Source organism: Nothoprocta perdicaria, unplaced genomic scaffold (assembly GCF_003342845.1).
Source record: "Nothoprocta perdicaria isolate Ctin4 unplaced genomic scaffold, notPer1 scaffold_286, whole genome shotgun sequence".
NCBI lineage: Eukaryota > Metazoa > Chordata > Aves > Tinamiformes > Tinamidae > Nothoprocta > Nothoprocta perdicaria.
The window spans coordinates 358535-375197 of record NW_020455517.1 but is presented as its reverse complement, the minus strand read 5'-3'; the positions used below and the strand labels follow the sequence as shown (position 1 = coordinate 375197).

Genomic DNA, 16663 nt, shown 5'->3' with positions numbered 1-16663 from the left:
TGGGCTCAGTAAGGTCACCTGTTTCTAGTCCCAGCTTTCTGTCCTCTCCCTTCAAAAACAGGCACTTGGAGGTCTCACCAAGGCCGCCAAGTCTATTCAACACAAGCAGATACCCAGAGGCTGCAGGACAATAAAGACAGTAAAGGTGGAGCAAGGTTGAGCGCGGTGCTGGTTACCAGCAGGGCCAAAGCTCTCCCCACTGGGACACCAGCAGTGCTCTGACTCGTGGCCATGCTCCAGCGAGGCCCTGGGGCCGTGCTCCATGTTCTGCCTTGCTCCTGGGCAGACCAAGTGAGGCGGCAGCGGGGACAGCGCGGACCAAAGCCTTTGTGTTGATGGAGGAGCTGCCCAAGAAGAGCTGGGTCCCCTGAGGGCCCTTGCGCTGGCTRGGAGTCCCTAGGAAGGCCCTGGCACTGCGCCCCACTGCTCCATGGCAGTGTCCACCTATGTTGCAATCGCCTCTTTGTTTCCCTGGGTATTCAGGCCCACAGAGAGACACAAAGAGATCCCAGAGACACAGGAAGGGAGAGAGACAAAGCGGAGAGGGCGCCTGCCTGCTGGGGAAATTCGCCGTTCCCACAGCTCTCCTCTGCTGTAATTAAACTTTTACAGCCCTCCAGATCCCATTTCAAAGGGTCTGGGAGGAGGAAATATCCAGTGGATGGAAGTATGCAGGCCGTAAAGACAGGGACCCATTGCTGAACACAGGCCAAACCAGGGCCTGGTGGCTGGCGGGAACAAGCAGGAGCCCCACGCTGGACACACACTCCTGCAGGGGACCTGGGTCCCCTTGGGGGAGCACTGGCACCGCGGGAGAGGGCTGCCCAAGGCCCCGTGGGCACAGGGAGGCTGCCCTCCCCTCCGAGCCCCGAGCCGGTGCCGTCCCGCGGCGGTACCTTGCACTCGCCGTTGACGCAGATGTCGTTGGAGTCCTGCCGGCACGGCGTCCCGTCCACCACGGCCGCAGCTCGCTCCGTGTAGAAGTTGAAGCCCTCGGCCAAGCAGTTGAGGGAACAGGCCTTCACACCCCCTGGGAAAGAACGGGCTGTTCGGGCGAAGCACCCAAGGAGAGAGGGGAAGGAGGCAGCCAGCCTCCCACAGCTGCCTCCCCCGCAGCCTCCCACAGCCTCTCTCCTAAGYGTGACCCCACTGGGCAGCTCCAGGTGTCTGCGAGGTGGTCCCTGCTGAGCAGCGGGACCCTTGGAGGTGCCCAGACACTGTCCCCAGTGACGGGCACCGAACCAGAGAACCCATAAACCCAGCACAATGCCAAACACGCGGGCACCGTCCCCGCTGCACGGCCAGAAAACRTGGGCATCACCTGATGAAGGAAGGAAACAACACCTGGATCGCCCAGCACTCTGCAGAAGCAGTCAATATCCCCATTTACAGGCAGGGAAACTGAGGCAGCCAGCTCTTAAGTGATTTGTCCAAGGKGGCCCCAAAGGCCGGACCATTATGGAAAGAGATTTGGGCAGAGCAGTTTCCTCTCCCCTGCCGTTGTATTTTATGATATTCTGGTCCAAATGGCAGGGCTCCCTGCATTCCCTGAGTATCCCAAGGAGCCCAGGAGCTCGCGGTTCCCTGGCAGAGGTGCATTCCCAAGCCAAAGCTGCAGGTGGTCCGAGAACCTCAAGGGGCGGCTGGAGGGGAGCGGGGCCGGCGGTGCCCCCGCTGCAGCCCGGGGAAGGGAGAGCAAGGCCAGGGCAGGGAGGAACAGCAGGAGACCTGCAAGTGCAGTTCAGCTCCGTGGAAGTGTGCCGTGGAGCAGGAGGCCTGGGAAAAGGCCTGTATCAGTGCCTAGACAAGCGGAAATTGCTCATTTCCATGAGAGGTGACACTTGGTGGCTTCTCGGTACCACAGCAACAAGAAGGTGGCAACCGTGAGGACCCTAAAAAGATCCTTTGGGATCACAAAATGCTTCAAGTCTTCTCCATGTGGACACCRAGGGCCAGATCTTCATAAATGGCCAGGATGCAATGCCCTCCCTTACCCCAAAGAAGTGGTAGCTTTGGTGGGAGCTGGGCCCTCGTCCTCCTGTGCCGGCTCATTGCTGTCTGCAGACCAGCGTTAGGAGGCCTGCACGGCACGCACGGGGTGCTCAGCCCAAGCCTGGTCCTGCGTTTGGCAATGGACAGTCAGGGCAGGCTCTGCAGGACACGTGCACGGGTGTGCACAGGTGGGTCTGCCATAGAAGGAGCAGGGTCCCCTCAATGGAGGGGGACCCTTTCTGTCTGCCCCCTGCCCAGAGAACATTACTTGTCCCCAGACAGCTGGAAAACAAACAGCAGATAAGCAGCCCGGAGCCCTGAGCAACACAAGCTCTGCCACAAACACTGCAAATCCTAAACCCGTGTCCCCAGGGAGGGGAATCCACAGGCCATTATCAAGTTCACGGAGAACTGTGTTTTCTTTTGCTTTGGGCTAGTGAGATTCAAATCAATAACAGCAGGGTCGTACTGCACTGACCCATCGCACCGCGCCTCGAGGACAGGTTTGGTTCCTCCTGCATGCCACAGCCCTTGGAGGAATTCAGACGTGCTACAACTTATGATGAGCAATCTCCTGTTTTCTGCGCGCCCCTGCTCCTCCCCATCGTACTCTCAGCCCCGTGAGCCGCTCCGCTCTCCCTTGGCTCTTGCGTCCGCCAAGAGCAAAACGCAGAACTAAGCGAATGAAAGAACACAAACAAGCAATGCAAGCCGCATTCCACGCGCTATCTGCTGACTGCTGAGCTCCGAAGGGCTGAGCTCAGCGCTTCTTCACGGGGCTGTGTATCCTGCGCTGCTGGGGTCTGGGCTCCACAACTGCTATAAATCAGTGCCGGGAACACACGTTTTCCTGGCCCCATGCAAAAGCCAACCTCCACTTGCCAGCGAGCCGGTAGCTGGGGCCAGGCTTTCGGTGGATTGCTCCTTCCCTTCTCAAACGGTCTATGGGATCTGTGCCCTTCGCCACACAAGCCACATGGACACATGGATGCAAGGGACCATCACYCGCTAACTCCCCAGATGTGCCTCTGTCACCTGGATGGCACTGAGAATCACAGAATCCCACTGGCAACTAAAGAGGTGAGTAACTGGTGCCAAGGTCCTGCCAAATTGGTCAGACCTGAACAAAGAAACTCATAGGGGAGAAATAGTAAAGGTGGCCTGATGCCACCATGGTCCCAAGTGATCTGGGACCATCCAGGACAGCCCAGGCCCTGAAGGGAGGCTGCTGCTAACCTGGCAGGAGTCACTAGTTGATGGGTTGTAAACAAGCAGGTTTCAGCATGCAGTTCTTGAAAGGTAGAAGATGGGAGCTCTCCTTGACTTCTAGCCCAGGCTGAGGAGATGCAGGTTCCGTCCCACCGCTCTTTCTGTTAACATGGGCAAACCACTTCCCTGCTTATGCCTCAGTTTCCTTACCTGAGGAATATTGCAATACTCTATGACTCTGAATTAAAAAGCCCTAACGACCAAACACCACCACCACCATTTCCCAAAGCCAGGYGAGCTTCTGAAACACAGAACGTGTGTTTCACGTTCTGAATCCCTTCAAAACGTGAATACACGACAGCCTTCTGGGAGGAAGACAAAATTTCCCACCTCATTTTATGGAAGAGGAAGCTGAAGCAGAAAGAGGGGAAAGGATCTTTCTGAAAGCCAAAGCAACCATCAGTGTCAAGACCAGACGGAAGCAGAGACCCATGTGCAACTGGCCAACCGCTCCCTGGGCTGAGGCCTGCACTTGGACCACGGGGCCGTGCCTGCCTCTCACTGGGGAGAAGAGAGAGGTCTGAGCTAGGGCGGATGAAGCCTGCGGGGCTGTTTTCCACCTCAGAATCCATTGGGGTCTCTGTGTGACTTCTTGCTTTGCAATTTTATTACATTTTTATTGATCCATCCCCTGCAGCCTCAGCACATCTGCTCCGGCTGCAGGAGCCCCGCTGGGAGGTGTGCTTATTTACACAGCTGCGAAGGATTTCCCCAGTCAAGTTCATTAACTACATGAAGGAGACGCACTGTTCTTTCTCATTATTAAGAGATTTCTGCCACGGAGACCTCCTCCCGCCCCCTCCGCTTAGCTAGACACTTCTGCAGGACATGCTAGGGCTGACCTCAGGGAAGAGGTGGGTATTGCTTTTTGCCACATCCAGTGGTTCAGATACTTTCCTGCTTAAGCAGGAGCTGAAATCTTAACCTGTCTGGGTGGGGAGAGCTGCCCTTCTGMCCCATCAGGCAGGAGTGCTGGATGGAACGGGGTGGTAGCTTGCATGGCTTTTGCAACTCCTTTTTCTTGTCTGCCTTTGTGTTTGTYCACTGTATAATTAAGCAAACAATCAGGCTTAAGGAAAGAATCTAAACAGCTTCAACACTGCTGGAATTGGTTTTTGGCAGAGCCAAGAACAATTGCAGAGAGTTATGTGACCCAGGACAAGGGCATGRCAGAGCTGCAGTGCTGGGAGCCAGCTGTCTGAGGAGGGAGCCCTCACCCACAGCCACGCAAAGGGGAGGCAGSCACGGGCACGCGGGTGCTGCAGCAGAGAGTGGACAGTCTGCATGAGCTGGGCCGGGGAAGACGGGGACTAAGGGCTTGCTGGAGCAGATAGGCACGGGCTTGGTAGGAACCATGAGTGCCAAGGAGAGGCGACCAAAGTCCTAAGACTCCTCCAGCTCTGCCCGCTCGAGCACTYGAAGCTGGGAGATGCTCTGAGGAGCTCCAAACCGCCCTGCATCACTCACCTCCCCGGTAYGTCTTCCAGGTGTAGTACTTCCCTCGGAAAGGGACGTTATCGAATTCGGCACACTGCAACTCTCGGAAGTCCTGGGAACCAGGAGGGCAGTCCTGTGGGGACAGGGCCRGGGGGTCAGTGGAGAGGTTTACCTATCAGCGGGGCAGGAGTTGCTACAATCATGACCAGAAACAGCCCTTCCAGGACATAGATTTCAGTTGTGACAGCTGGGGCATCCTTCTTGTGAAGCTTAACACTATTTGAAGACCAATGGCAAGAGTCAATGGGTCCCTGCCAGTCTGTCTAGAGATTCAACACTTGTTCTTGCAAGCAGTTGAGTAAGCAAGACCTCTGAAAAGCCAGACACAGGCTAAAAAGTGCAGGGGAAGTAATGGGAAGGCATCTATTATTTTCGCTACCRGCCTTAGGGCATTAAAATCAGCATTTTCTGGGGCCAAGGCTTAGTTGTTCTTCTCCACGCTCTRAGTGCAGCTCCACTCAAGCACAGTGGTAGGCCTCCCATGAGTTCCAGCACCTGGCCTTGGGAAGTGGGGCTGGAGCAGTGTTTGCAGTGAACCTTTCTCACCTGACCGGGCCTGTCCTTGCAGCATGCAAGACCCAGTCTCTGTTGCGCCAGTGCTGGAAGCCTCTGATCTCTCCTTATTTTCCATGTTATCTTTGTGGGCTCCCTTCTTGAGGGGGAAGCCCTGCAGGTACATACCACCCACCGGCTCTCCAAAGCAGCTTGCAGCCGGGGCAGGCGTGCCCAGTCCTGCTCGGCTTCCCTCCCCATGGGATTGCTCCTGGCAGAGCACGACTTGCCCACACCCAGCCCGCAGCAGCGTCCCAGGGCCCCACGCAGCACCCTGAACGKGGTACTCACGTCGGTGTTGCAGGACCGGTAGCGCTTCCGCTCTCCCAGGCAGTACTTCCCTCCGATCGTGGGCCTGTTGAATGGGGAACGAGAGGGAAGAAACAGCACGCTCATTGCTGCCAGCTGCCCCAAACCTACAGGAACACCGTGACTCTCCCCAGCCCCGCTCTGCTGCAAGGACCTGCTCATAGAAAATCTCATGCTGCAAGCTGCCTATGGTGGGGCTGTCCAAGGGACTTTGGGGTTGTCCAAGGGACTTTGGGACTGTCCATGTTCACTGCAGTGCCAGCACCAAATGTAAGAGTGCCAAGTGCCTTGGAAAGGCTATGGGGACAGTTGTGAAGTGAATGCAGCGAGAACTGCGACCCACTGAACTCAGTTCTCTCCTGATCCCTCCAGCCATTAAGGGCAGTGTGGCTAAGGCGCGTGGTTGGCACCTTCCCCACCGATCTCCACAGCAACGTCCTGCAGCCGGGACAGCGCAGGGCCACGAGCAGGCAGCTGTGGGCACATACACCTACCGTGGGCTGTCGCAGTGGCGAACGGAGCACGATACACCTCCTCCACACGTCCTGCTGCACTCTCCCCAGGACGACCAGGCTCCCCAGGCACCGTCCACACCCTCTGGTCGGGTGCCAAAAGGCACACATTCTCTCTTGTAGCACCACTGGGGAAGAGAGAGCTTCAGAGATCCCGAGTACACAACCTCCCCTCCTAGACAGCAACCTAGCCTGGGTCACACATGGGGARAAGTTCAGGATCCACCAGGCGGTGATCTGGGTCACTACCTAACCCGGGTGGAKGTGGCAGTGGCCACCAGACACCAGGCTGAGCTGCCGATCAGCTCCATGTTCCCCAGGAATGAAGGTGTGTGGYTGGGCTCTGGCTGTGGAGTCTAAAACCTGAGCTGCGATGGCCTTGGAGGAAAGTTCACCATAGTGGGGGGCATTCACCTGCTCCCCGTGCCCTCTCCTCTGAATCGCGGTCTTCGCCATTTGTACATGCTGTGCACTCCGGATTACCAGGGAGGATCTTGCAAATGTGTGTATGAAATATTTTCTTTGGACCTGGAAAGTGTCCTGCACCCCCTTGAGTCACAGACATTGCCAGGAGCAGGACACTGACAGACTCACTCAAGTTGTTCTGGGCACAGTGCCCGACACTGTGCCCTGGGGGTTCAGATAATCCCAGGAAGGAAGGAACCACTGTGTGCTCCTTCCAGGAGCTGATGACCCACCCTGGAGCTGCTGGCATGGCTTYTCCKGGCTCCTTTTGAGCCAGACTTTCTGTAGATAGCACAGCTAGCAGAGGAAGATGGACTGCAAACCTCCAAAACACTTYGCTAATGACCACCTTGTGTAGCAGCAGGCTTCTAAAGGAGGGATCCCATGCAGGGAAGATGGGCCCTTCTGGTACCCCTGCTTGAAGCAGCTGCAAACTCAATGGACTGACACTGCTGCTTCCGCAGGCAGGGCTCAGTAGCCTGCCTGGCATCTGCAACCCCTACCACGCACCTAAGAGTGCCCAAGAGCACCCAGGATGGGACCTGCCGCCACGCCCTGCCTGCCAGGAGACCCTCTGCAGGGGCTGGAGCGAGAGACCTGCAGGAGCTGGAGYGAGACCCTCCCCTGCTCGGCCACGGGCAGCACGGGMGGTATGGACAGCGTGTCCTTGCGCAGGAGCAAGGGTGAGTGACGACAGGCCATGCCCAGGGCCGCGGTGCTGAGCACGGCCTGGCTCACAGCGGGAGCAGGGGGAGCGTGCGGCACCTCGCGCCCACGGAGCTGGGCCCCGAAGTCACCCGCYGTGACTCACGGAAGCAACGTAAGTGAAGCCCTAGTGGCCCCTGGAGAATAGCCCCCAAAAAAGGGGAAAAAAAAAAAAGGGAAAAAAAAGGAGAATTTGGAAGGGGAAAACAAGCAGAGGGTGTGTGATGTGGTGAGCAGCCTCCGTTCAGGAGAGCTCAGCTCAATCTCTGCCTGCTTGCTGCTCTSCAGGTCACACGGCAGATCACAGAAACTCAGCCTATCTCTCATCTAATCTTGCATTGCTCAAATAGTTTCTGTGACTTAACCTTTCCCTCTGCTTTCTCCAGCTGAAAAGGGAAAAGCCGGGGCAGCCCYTGAAGAGCAGCTCGAGCAAACTGCTGAAGTCTGAGACCCCACCCAGCAGCCTACATCCTACAGACCACCAACCACGAGCTCTAGCTGGTGAGGATCCAAAAATTCAATACAAAGGTGCATCTTTTTTCACCCAAGAATATCATCCAAGGACATCAAACCCCTTCTGAAGCCTGCATTAATGCCAAAGGACAGACTGAGGCACAAGAAAGTAAATGGGCGTTCAAAATGAATCAGCAACTAAGCTATAATGAGTTTGGGGCACTGTGACTATTGTTGCTTCACTTTTCTTCTGATATTTGAAGACTCCTGGTTCACTCAAAGTGGGAATAGCCAGGAGGAAAGATCATCAGTAGAAAAAATCCCATTGTACATGGTGCTTCCCAAGCAGCAGGGAAGTTCAGTCCTAGGAACTGTTTTATCCTTTTCAGCCTAACTCCTAGCAGAGCCGAGATGACTGTTTACAAAGAATAATGCTATTGTCAAAGCCACCCTCTTTCCCGCACATGAGCTTTCCCAGCTTCTCAAGAATTTGAAAYAACTTGAATTTCTTGGGAATTATTTTTTACCCTAGTGGAAAAACACATGCCCATTTTATGGTGAACATCCCAGCCTTGCCTCTCTATTGTCCCAATTATTATTCGCAGCTTGCAAAGGGGAGTGTGAGTCACTTGGTTTGCAGGGTTTCACACTTGCTTTGTGTCGGTGCAAACAGCTGTAGGAGGTGCACGGAAAGCAGAGCTGTGAGCAACTGTCATGTCAAAACTCACTTTCAAAATGACAGGTCATGGAAAGGCCTCCCTTCCCYTTTCAGGTGAGTACAAAGAAATAACGTTCCCTTACACTTAGCATTTCCATGCAGTTTTTTCACAAGCAGATGAGATGTTACAAAACCATTGTGCTCTTGGGGAAACYATCAAAACACATTTTCTTGGGAAAGAGGCCGCCCCCAAATCCATTTTCTCGGGACACCTCAGCAGACCCAAGACAAACACTCGTTTTGAGCATTAGCCATTGCCTGCCCTTGTGTCACTAGCCCTCCTAAGTGAGCCGAAGCAGCTCAGCGAAGCAGCGACTTTAATTCAATTCAACATGGGGCCTTTGGGCTCCTTGGTGAGACCCATCCTCCCTCTCTGAGCTGCTGGAAGCTCCTCTGAGCACGGAGATCCAGGAGGCAGCGAGGAGGAAAGGGTGGCTGCTGCTATCAAACCAAACGAGCCCTCCCCACGGTGACCAATAATGCTGGTTATCACTGGAAGGGGAGTTCAGCCCCTCAYTGATAACGTGCTCCGGTGCCCTGGCCTTCCTTACCCCTTTGTCAATGGTGTTAGTTTGGCATATGGTCCCCTCGGCAGCTGGGATGCTGTTGGTTATGCAGCGGTTGCTTTTACTCAGACACCACAACTCACTGCAGACCTCCTGGAAAGAGAGAGATGTTGGGGGAGAGAGAGGGAGGGAAGAAGAAAGAGACAAAGAAATGGAGCCAAGATTAGGATTCACTCACGCGAGGGGCTGCTAGGACTGGGGCAGCAACACACCGGTGTGCTTGAAAAGCACCAGCTGGGGTGGGACACTGTCACAGATGTGTTTTCACAGCATAGGGGRAAAAAAACACAACAAGAAATCCTGCAAGGTGCTTCCAGCAGGAACCACCCCAGCGCCCTGACAGATCACCCACTCTCCAGACCTAGCCCCAGCATCTTTCTTGGGGTCCGGCTTTCCTGAGATTTCCACGTGTCCATGAGCCAGAGTGCCACAATTGGCTCGCCAGCGACTCCAAGCACCTGAACTGAGTGTTGGCGTCACACACAACTCATCTCTTTGGACATCCCAGTAAGTAAAGTTAATCCTGTCATGCTCCACTCTGACCCTTTTCCCAGGGTTACAGGCTGAGGAACGTTTCCTTTTTTGGGTGTTAGCTGGGGAGGTTAAAGACAAGGGCCAGTGTCCAGCACCTACCAGGAGCATCTCTATGCCACTGAGGAACTCGGGACTCCCTGGGAACGTAAACACGGCATAAATGGTTCATGTCAAATTTGCCTTCTCCTCTTACAGGAATACACTGCGGGTCATGGTTAGGCTAGTTTGTGTTCTGGTAATCTCCCAGAAGCAAAACAGTTTTGAAGGGGCCTTCAGGTCCTGCTGGTAGTTCTAGAGCTACTTTTAGCACAATCTCACTAATGCCAGAATGTGAACAGGCCCTTAAGCAGCTCCAGAGGTGGGCACTTCTGCTCCCTGCCCGCACTAGCTCCTGGTGCAGTCTGAGCCAGTGAACAAAACCGGACTGAGGACTCCCGCCCTCATTCCAGGAAGCTGCCTGAGCTCCAACGGAGCTCCAACTCATCCCTCACGGCTCCAGCAAACAACATCACCCCTCAGCTGGTTCATCTCCCCTACCAGTCAATCTAAAGCTCACCCAAAAGTTAGCTCCATGACAGAGATTCTGCAAATTCATCACAGCTGCTAAGCCCTGATCCTTGGAAACTGCTCTTCTGCTTCATCAGGCAGGCCAGATCTTAACACCTGCAAACTGCGAAGCAACAGCTAAAAGGCAGAGCCAAATTTCTGGCCAGGTCATAATTGTACTCCTTTAGTTACTGAAACGAACTTATGGAAAACTTTCGTAGAAAATGGCTTGCCATGACTTAAGTTATATACGAAAAGTATGAAAAAGAAACAGGTTCACATTGTCCACAGAGGAAACTGAGATAGGAGATTGGAGCCCGAACAGCCCAGCTACCTCGAGGATGTCTCCAGCACCGGAGGGCTGGAGGTGGCGGCGGCGCCGTGACGGGGGCCGGGGYAGCAACCCCGGGCGGCCCCTCCGGCAGCGGGACCGACCACGCAGAGCTCCCCCAGGCCGCCTGCCTTCAGTCAGGTAACAGCCTCTTCATCATTCCTTCCAGGCTCGTTTCAGCCTTCCAGTAAGGAATTCCTCGGCGCCGCCAACTGCCGTGCTCTAAACAGTAACTGATACCCAGGCAGGACGATCTGACTCAACGACTGGGAATCCTCGGTGCGGGTACCAGGAGGGGCGCCGGCAGCGCCGGGGCTCGGGGCGCTCCCTCCKCTCCGGCGCTGCAGCAGGAGGCTTCAGGAAAAGGCTGCAGCGTCGGCCCCGAGCACCTCGGCTCTGCAAGCGGCCTCCTCCAAGACGCAAAGGGATTCRATTTCCCAGCCCCACTCTCCCAAGCCCAGCTGGAGGTGGTTTTATTGCAGTCATTCACGGCCTGCTGTATGATGACATGGGAATGGAAGAGACTGGGGAAAGGAAGAAAAAAAAAAGGAAGCTCCCGTGTTTGTGCCATTGCCCTGGAGTTTGTTTGTGTGGGGCAAGGATGCATGGATGCATGTGCACGTTCAGGATGCAGGCGCAAGCACGAGCCCCTGTGCCCTTCGTGGCTCTCCCACACCACACACAAGGCAGGAGGGGCTGGAAGGGTCATGGCGAGGACATCTTGTGCTCTTGTGATCCTTGTATACACACGGGAAGCATCTGCCCAAGTTACAAATTATCTGGGAAACAGGCATGCACACATGGAAAGTTTCCATTCCACTGCCTCTGGTTCAGATTAGGAGGGACACTAACTGCAAGGTTCATCCTCAGACCTATCCTGATGATGATGATGCTCTGGAGGAGAGACTRTATCTGCCTTCCTCCCAGCTGGCTCTGGGGCACTTTTCAAACTGAGGACTAGGACCTGGGGCCCCAAGTCCCCATGATAAGACAGCATTGGATCTGAGAGAGCCAAGCTCTGCTGTTTCATCACTGCTGAACTTCTGAGACCCGGAGGAGGAAAAATAATATCTCATTTTCTGTTTCTTAGCCAAGCTGACTAGATGAAGACTCAGAGCGATAAACTAATTAATATCAGATCACTTCRGTGCCACTGGCTTCAGCAATACCTAAAATCTGACTTGGTGCTTTTCCTTCTTCCACAGCTTTCCAGGGCTTGAGCTAGGGTGGATATACACACATGTGTCTGCCAGACAACACAGATGCCAGTGTATCTCACTGCTGGATTTTCTGCCTTCTCTTGGAAAAGTCGATGCCTTACGTAGTTAGCCCTCAAGTGCACACACTTCCCACTCACTGCCTTGCTCATATAGTTGGCAACGCCCAACATGGTAAACACACCAAAAGGTCAGGCTGAGGTCCAGGAAGACTCTCTTCTCCTGAAACAGCCTTTCCTTTCAGCGGTTTACAGGATTCAAGTATCAGGGGACATCAACATGTAGTGCCAGGGACTCCTTGGGTGTCCCTTAGGCAGCCTTATCCAGGACACATCCACAGTACRGCTGCCTGCCTCACCTGGGGAGATCTCTCACCAAGAAGTTTCTCTTTCTAATTTTATGTGCCAGTGATTTGTACAATGACTTTTAGCAAGGATTATGAAAAATCCCCCTGTGAACTGACACAGGAGTCTGCGTGAAGGGTCTGCAGCTTGGCTTTCAGCTGCAGCCCTCGTGGTTCAGCGACAACCAAAACACCCAGAGAGGCAAGGGGACTCTTCTCATAGGACTAATGTGATGGAGACTGAGTTGAGCTCAACCTTTGCAGGTATGTGATGACCTCCTCTGTCCTCACACARGGAAGGAAGGCAACGCGCCCAGGGAATATTCAGGTGCCCCTCATTGCAAGCAGGACAGCAAAGYGATGTGGCCAGCAGAGGAATGGCCCCATGGCCCTTTGCCCTGTACAGCCCCAGTCCTCCATCCCCTTGAAACCGATAGTAAAGCAGGAAGGCTCTCTACCCCGTATTTACACTGGCGAGATTTAACTCCGTACTGGAAGCGGCACTGCTCATCTGCATCGTAGGCTTGTCCTGGTGCCACTGTTGGGTAGACAAAGTCTTGCTTGGGAGGCGCGTTGTTCAGGCATAATCCCATCCCGGAGCTGGAGCAGGGAGCAAGAAGCGAGAATCAGAGCTGGGAATGGTCTGTAGGAAAATGTGGTGGTTAAAACTAGCAGCAAGCAAACCACTCTCAGCCTGGGGCTAAGCTCTCCCAAGCTGGACTGCTTTTGGAGATAATTCTATCAGGGTCTTCGGTAAGTATATTTCTAGGCAGAAACAGTGCTGAAAAAATGCTCTAAACTCATTGAGTCTACGTCCTCAGAGCGTTTCTGTCCTCAGGGGTGGATTCTGGGAAACACTTTAAGCACACGCTCATTCCTAGGGAATTCCAGAAGTTTTGCTCTGAGGGTTTTGCAAGCCATTGCCAACCTCTGGTTGTCCTTCGGAGGCGCCAGGTGCAGCAGACGGTGCGTGGCAGCACGGAAGCCGTCCCGGGCCCAGGACCCTGCACACCAGCACGGGCCCCAGTGTGGTGGGGCGGCTGCCCTCACCCCACACCGCTGCCGGGTTATAAGTGAGAGCGGCCCGAGGTGCGGAGTGTGGAGGGCCCCCTGCTCTCCAAGCCCYGTCCTTCTGCCTGCCAGGCCTTTGTAGGAACATCCAACTTCTGCAAGAAATACGCCTTTCCCTCTGCCCTTCCTTGCTGCTCTAAGCTCTCCTTAAATTAATRCCCTTGTCACCACTCCCCTGGCCCCACGTCCCAGGGTCTCGCACACATCACAGCACTGGCATGGAGGAAGTTCTTAGGCCCATGGCCTCATGTGGGGGTGGTGAGAATCAATTACAGAGCAGACTGACATAAACTCGCCATCCTCCGCCAGCCCAGCTGAGACCTCTCAGGGTTACCTGAGGACAAGGGAGCCTCTGCTGCTGCATTCTTCTGGCACTGTACATGGAATGTGCTCGGCTGTGTTGTGAGGCCAGGGGGCAAAGGCCGAGAGGGACAGATTTTGCTACAGCCAAACATGAGCTGCTAGAGCTGGAATTTAACGATAAGCCATGTCGTTCTGACCAAACGTTCTGAGATGGAGGGACACTCGATAGCCCATCAGAAAGGTCTGTTCTCGTGTTACAACAGCAGTGTCTCGGCTTTGATCCTTGTCAGTTAAGTTCTGCTACTCAGACTTTCTTGAGACTGCTCTTGCCACAATGACCTGACACACCCGCTTCTTCCACTTCTTCTCTAAGATCCAGCCAGTCCTTCTGTTAGGCAGTGCTGTGTCCTACCACAAGCCTCACCAAAATTGATCCCGACTGCTTGCTTTTTGACAGAAAGCTTACGGACTTCTTGAACTCTGGACACGGGGCTCTCCTGAGCGGTATAAATCTAAATTTATTCTGCTAACTCCTAAACATATTTTTGAAAAAAAAAACCAAAAAAACCACCCACCCCAAGTTGCCTGTTCACACCTGACAACTCTTTTCCTCGGCATGTGAGGAAGCTGCCTGCAYTGCACAGATCCAGTCTTGTCTCCAGATCCTCCTTCCTTACCATATCAACCCTTCCCTGTGATTCCTGGCTGAACTTCAGAACTGTCCAAACGCCTTCAGAAGCTMTTTATTTATTAGTAAAGTTCCTGGAAGAGAGGAACCTAAACAGAGGTCTCATAGCTGAAGGGGAAGTAGAGTTAGTATCTTTAAGCAGACGAGCAAACCAGAGGAAAGTCTGGAGGAGTCTGGGGAAGCACCTGCCTGGCTGGGACAGGATAAAGTGCAAGAYAGAAGGTGAATGGGCTGTTTGCACTTTCCTTTGCTCTTTTCTTTGGCTTTATGCACTCCCCACAGTGACTGTGAAAGGCTGGAGATATGTACTGCTTGTGAGGAAGAAAGAAGAGTAAGGGGAAGTGGATTCCTTACTCGAGGAAGCTGGTGATATAATCCCTGCTGCATGTGGACCATACAAAGGGGTTGGTCTTCATGGTGATGTGAGCAGCCATGAGCTTGGCTGTTTCTTGTCCACGGGAGCCACAGCTGTTGCCGACCCCGTCATGATTCATGCCAAACCTAGAAAATATTACCATGGCAGCAGAAACACAGTCAGCTGTTGCATTTTTGACCCACCTTTTGCCCTGGATGAGCTGAAAAGCCAGGAACTGGGATGCTAGTCACTGGACAACCTCCCAGGGAAAGCCTGGCAAACCAGAAGGACACTATGTTCTGACATAAGCAGAACATCGTATCTGGGCACCTCAGAAGGACTGACCCCCTAGGGACAAAAAAGTCTTCTCAAGTTCCTAATCCTCCCAGGCTGATGGAAGTGCCTCTGAGGAAAAGGTCCCTTCTAGAGATGCTGGATGCTGGGTGGTATTATGAGCAGGACAAAGGGCAGGGTGGTCCAAGAGCAGGTCAACTCAGCATCTCAAAAGGGGACTTCCAAGCCATGTGAGTGTGATCTAGCGCAGTAAAGATCTGGGCTATGAAGGGATGTTGCTTTGGGCTGACTGGGCTGGCTAGACCACAGATGAAATTTATAAATCTCTTAAGCATCAAGATTTAGCTGTAAGAAGAACTTTACAGCTAYTGCTATCAGAAGCAAACCTAGAGGAACCCCTTCCTTGTGGTGGCCACACACACRGGAACTCTTCAGGTACAGTACTCACGTGTGGCCAATCTCGTGGGCAATGGTGAAGGCTGTAGCCAGGCCAATGTCCTCGTTGATGCTGCAGCTTCGTTCTCGTTCACACATCCCTCCGACTGGGGCCAGGCCTAGGAAAGCCAGACAGAGCTGCCATACGAGGCCAGCACAGAGTATCATGTGGAGATATGGGTTGCATTTTGGGACTCAACAATGTGCTTCATGCTCAGGAGCACTGAGTACAACCTGCTGTTAAGACCATCCTTCTTTCCATTGGCTGCACTAGGCTTTGGGATGGACCTTGGGGCTCATGGGCTGTGGGCACATGGTCTCTTAGCACTGTCCATCAATTGACTGGACAAGCACCATGACAAGCTTGGAAATGCCAATAGCTCAAAAATTGAACGAAATTTCACACTCGAACTCCACACTGTGTGTGCAGGTGATGAGCAGGTCTTGTCATCACACTGGCACCACTYGCAGGGCAATCAGGGGTCTGTTTTGGCTTGGACTTAGGATCAGCCAACACAAAGGCTTGGTTTGGCTCCTAACCTTGACAGAATAGCCTGGAAAACTGAATAATTCAGGATCCAACCTGCCTGTAGCTGGTCCTGGCTGACACTCAGCAACTGCATTCTGGAGTCCAACCTGACTCCATCAGGAGGGTTGAAGAACACAGAAATGCTCTTGGATGACAACAGTGGGTTCCCCAGACCTTCTGCACACACCGTGTCCCACTGACACAGACGTGGGCAGGCTGTGTGCTCTGCTCCAGCGTCAAGGAAGCGAGCAGTCTCCGTTAAAGGAAGGAATCCAGCTGCCACAACCCATCCAGCCTCAGCCTCCCTCCCAGGCACTTCGGCCGCAGCCTCATCAGGTCAGAGATCCACCAACTTCTTCTTTTTAACTGAAGTGATTCACAGCAATAATCCCTTCCTGACTGCTTAGTCTAGACCAAGGCAAGACAAATTGGGAGCTACAGCCAGCAAGAGCTGCAGGGTCTGTCTGTGTCTAGCAGTTTAAATAAAGAACTCCCTTTATAGTCATCACAAAAAAGTCTCATTTCTCTCTGCTAAGCCAGGAATACTCCACTAGGCTATGGACTAGCCTTAAACGCGAACAGTTCTTAATCATCACGCTGGAGCTGACCCAGGGATATAACAGCAAAGTGTTCCAAAGCCCATCCGTCCTCTGGCTTGCTGCTTTTAGTGTTTACTGAAATAAGGAGGCTCTACAGTCTAGCAGGCTGGAAAGGCAGGACTTGTTTCTGGCCCYGCCGCCGGTGTTGTCGGTAGCGTCAGGCAAGCTACTTCCCCTCAGCCTGCTAGTTAGGCAACGAGGATGGTGCAGCCCTTCCTCGCCAAGCTCCTGAGATGTGCCCATGCGGTGTGCCACCCGAGAGACAGCTTGTGCCATTGCAACAGCTTCTTGGAGCAAAGTCCTACTTACCTAGGGTGCCACACGGTTTATTCTTGTAGATGCAAATGTCGTATCTGCAAGGAAAGAGGAGGCAGGGTCAG

General features: G+C 53.8%; 1 protein-coding gene across 1 annotated transcript in view; it reads right to left on the bottom strand.

Moving 5' to 3' along the window:
• Positions 1–16663, bottom strand: part of ADAMTS10 (ADAM metallopeptidase with thrombospondin type 1 motif 10) — a 38705-nt gene that overhangs the window by 6157 nt on the left and 15885 nt on the right. Inside the window, exons 7-15 of the mRNA XM_026041498.1 lie at positions 16593–16636; positions 15169–15274; positions 14426–14572; positions 12468–12609; positions 9024–9131; positions 6114–6259; positions 5602–5665; positions 4729–4831; positions 897–1045 (exon numbers count right to left, since the gene is read on the bottom strand). Of these exons, the coding sequence (XP_025897283.1) occupies positions 897–1045; positions 4729–4831; positions 5602–5665; positions 6114–6259; positions 9024–9131; positions 12468–12609; positions 14426–14572; positions 15169–15274; positions 16593–16636 (1009 nt within the window). The remainder of the gene's footprint in view (positions 1–896; positions 1046–4728; positions 4832–5601; positions 5666–6113; positions 6260–9023; positions 9132–12467; positions 12610–14425; positions 14573–15168; positions 15275–16592; positions 16637–16663) is intronic.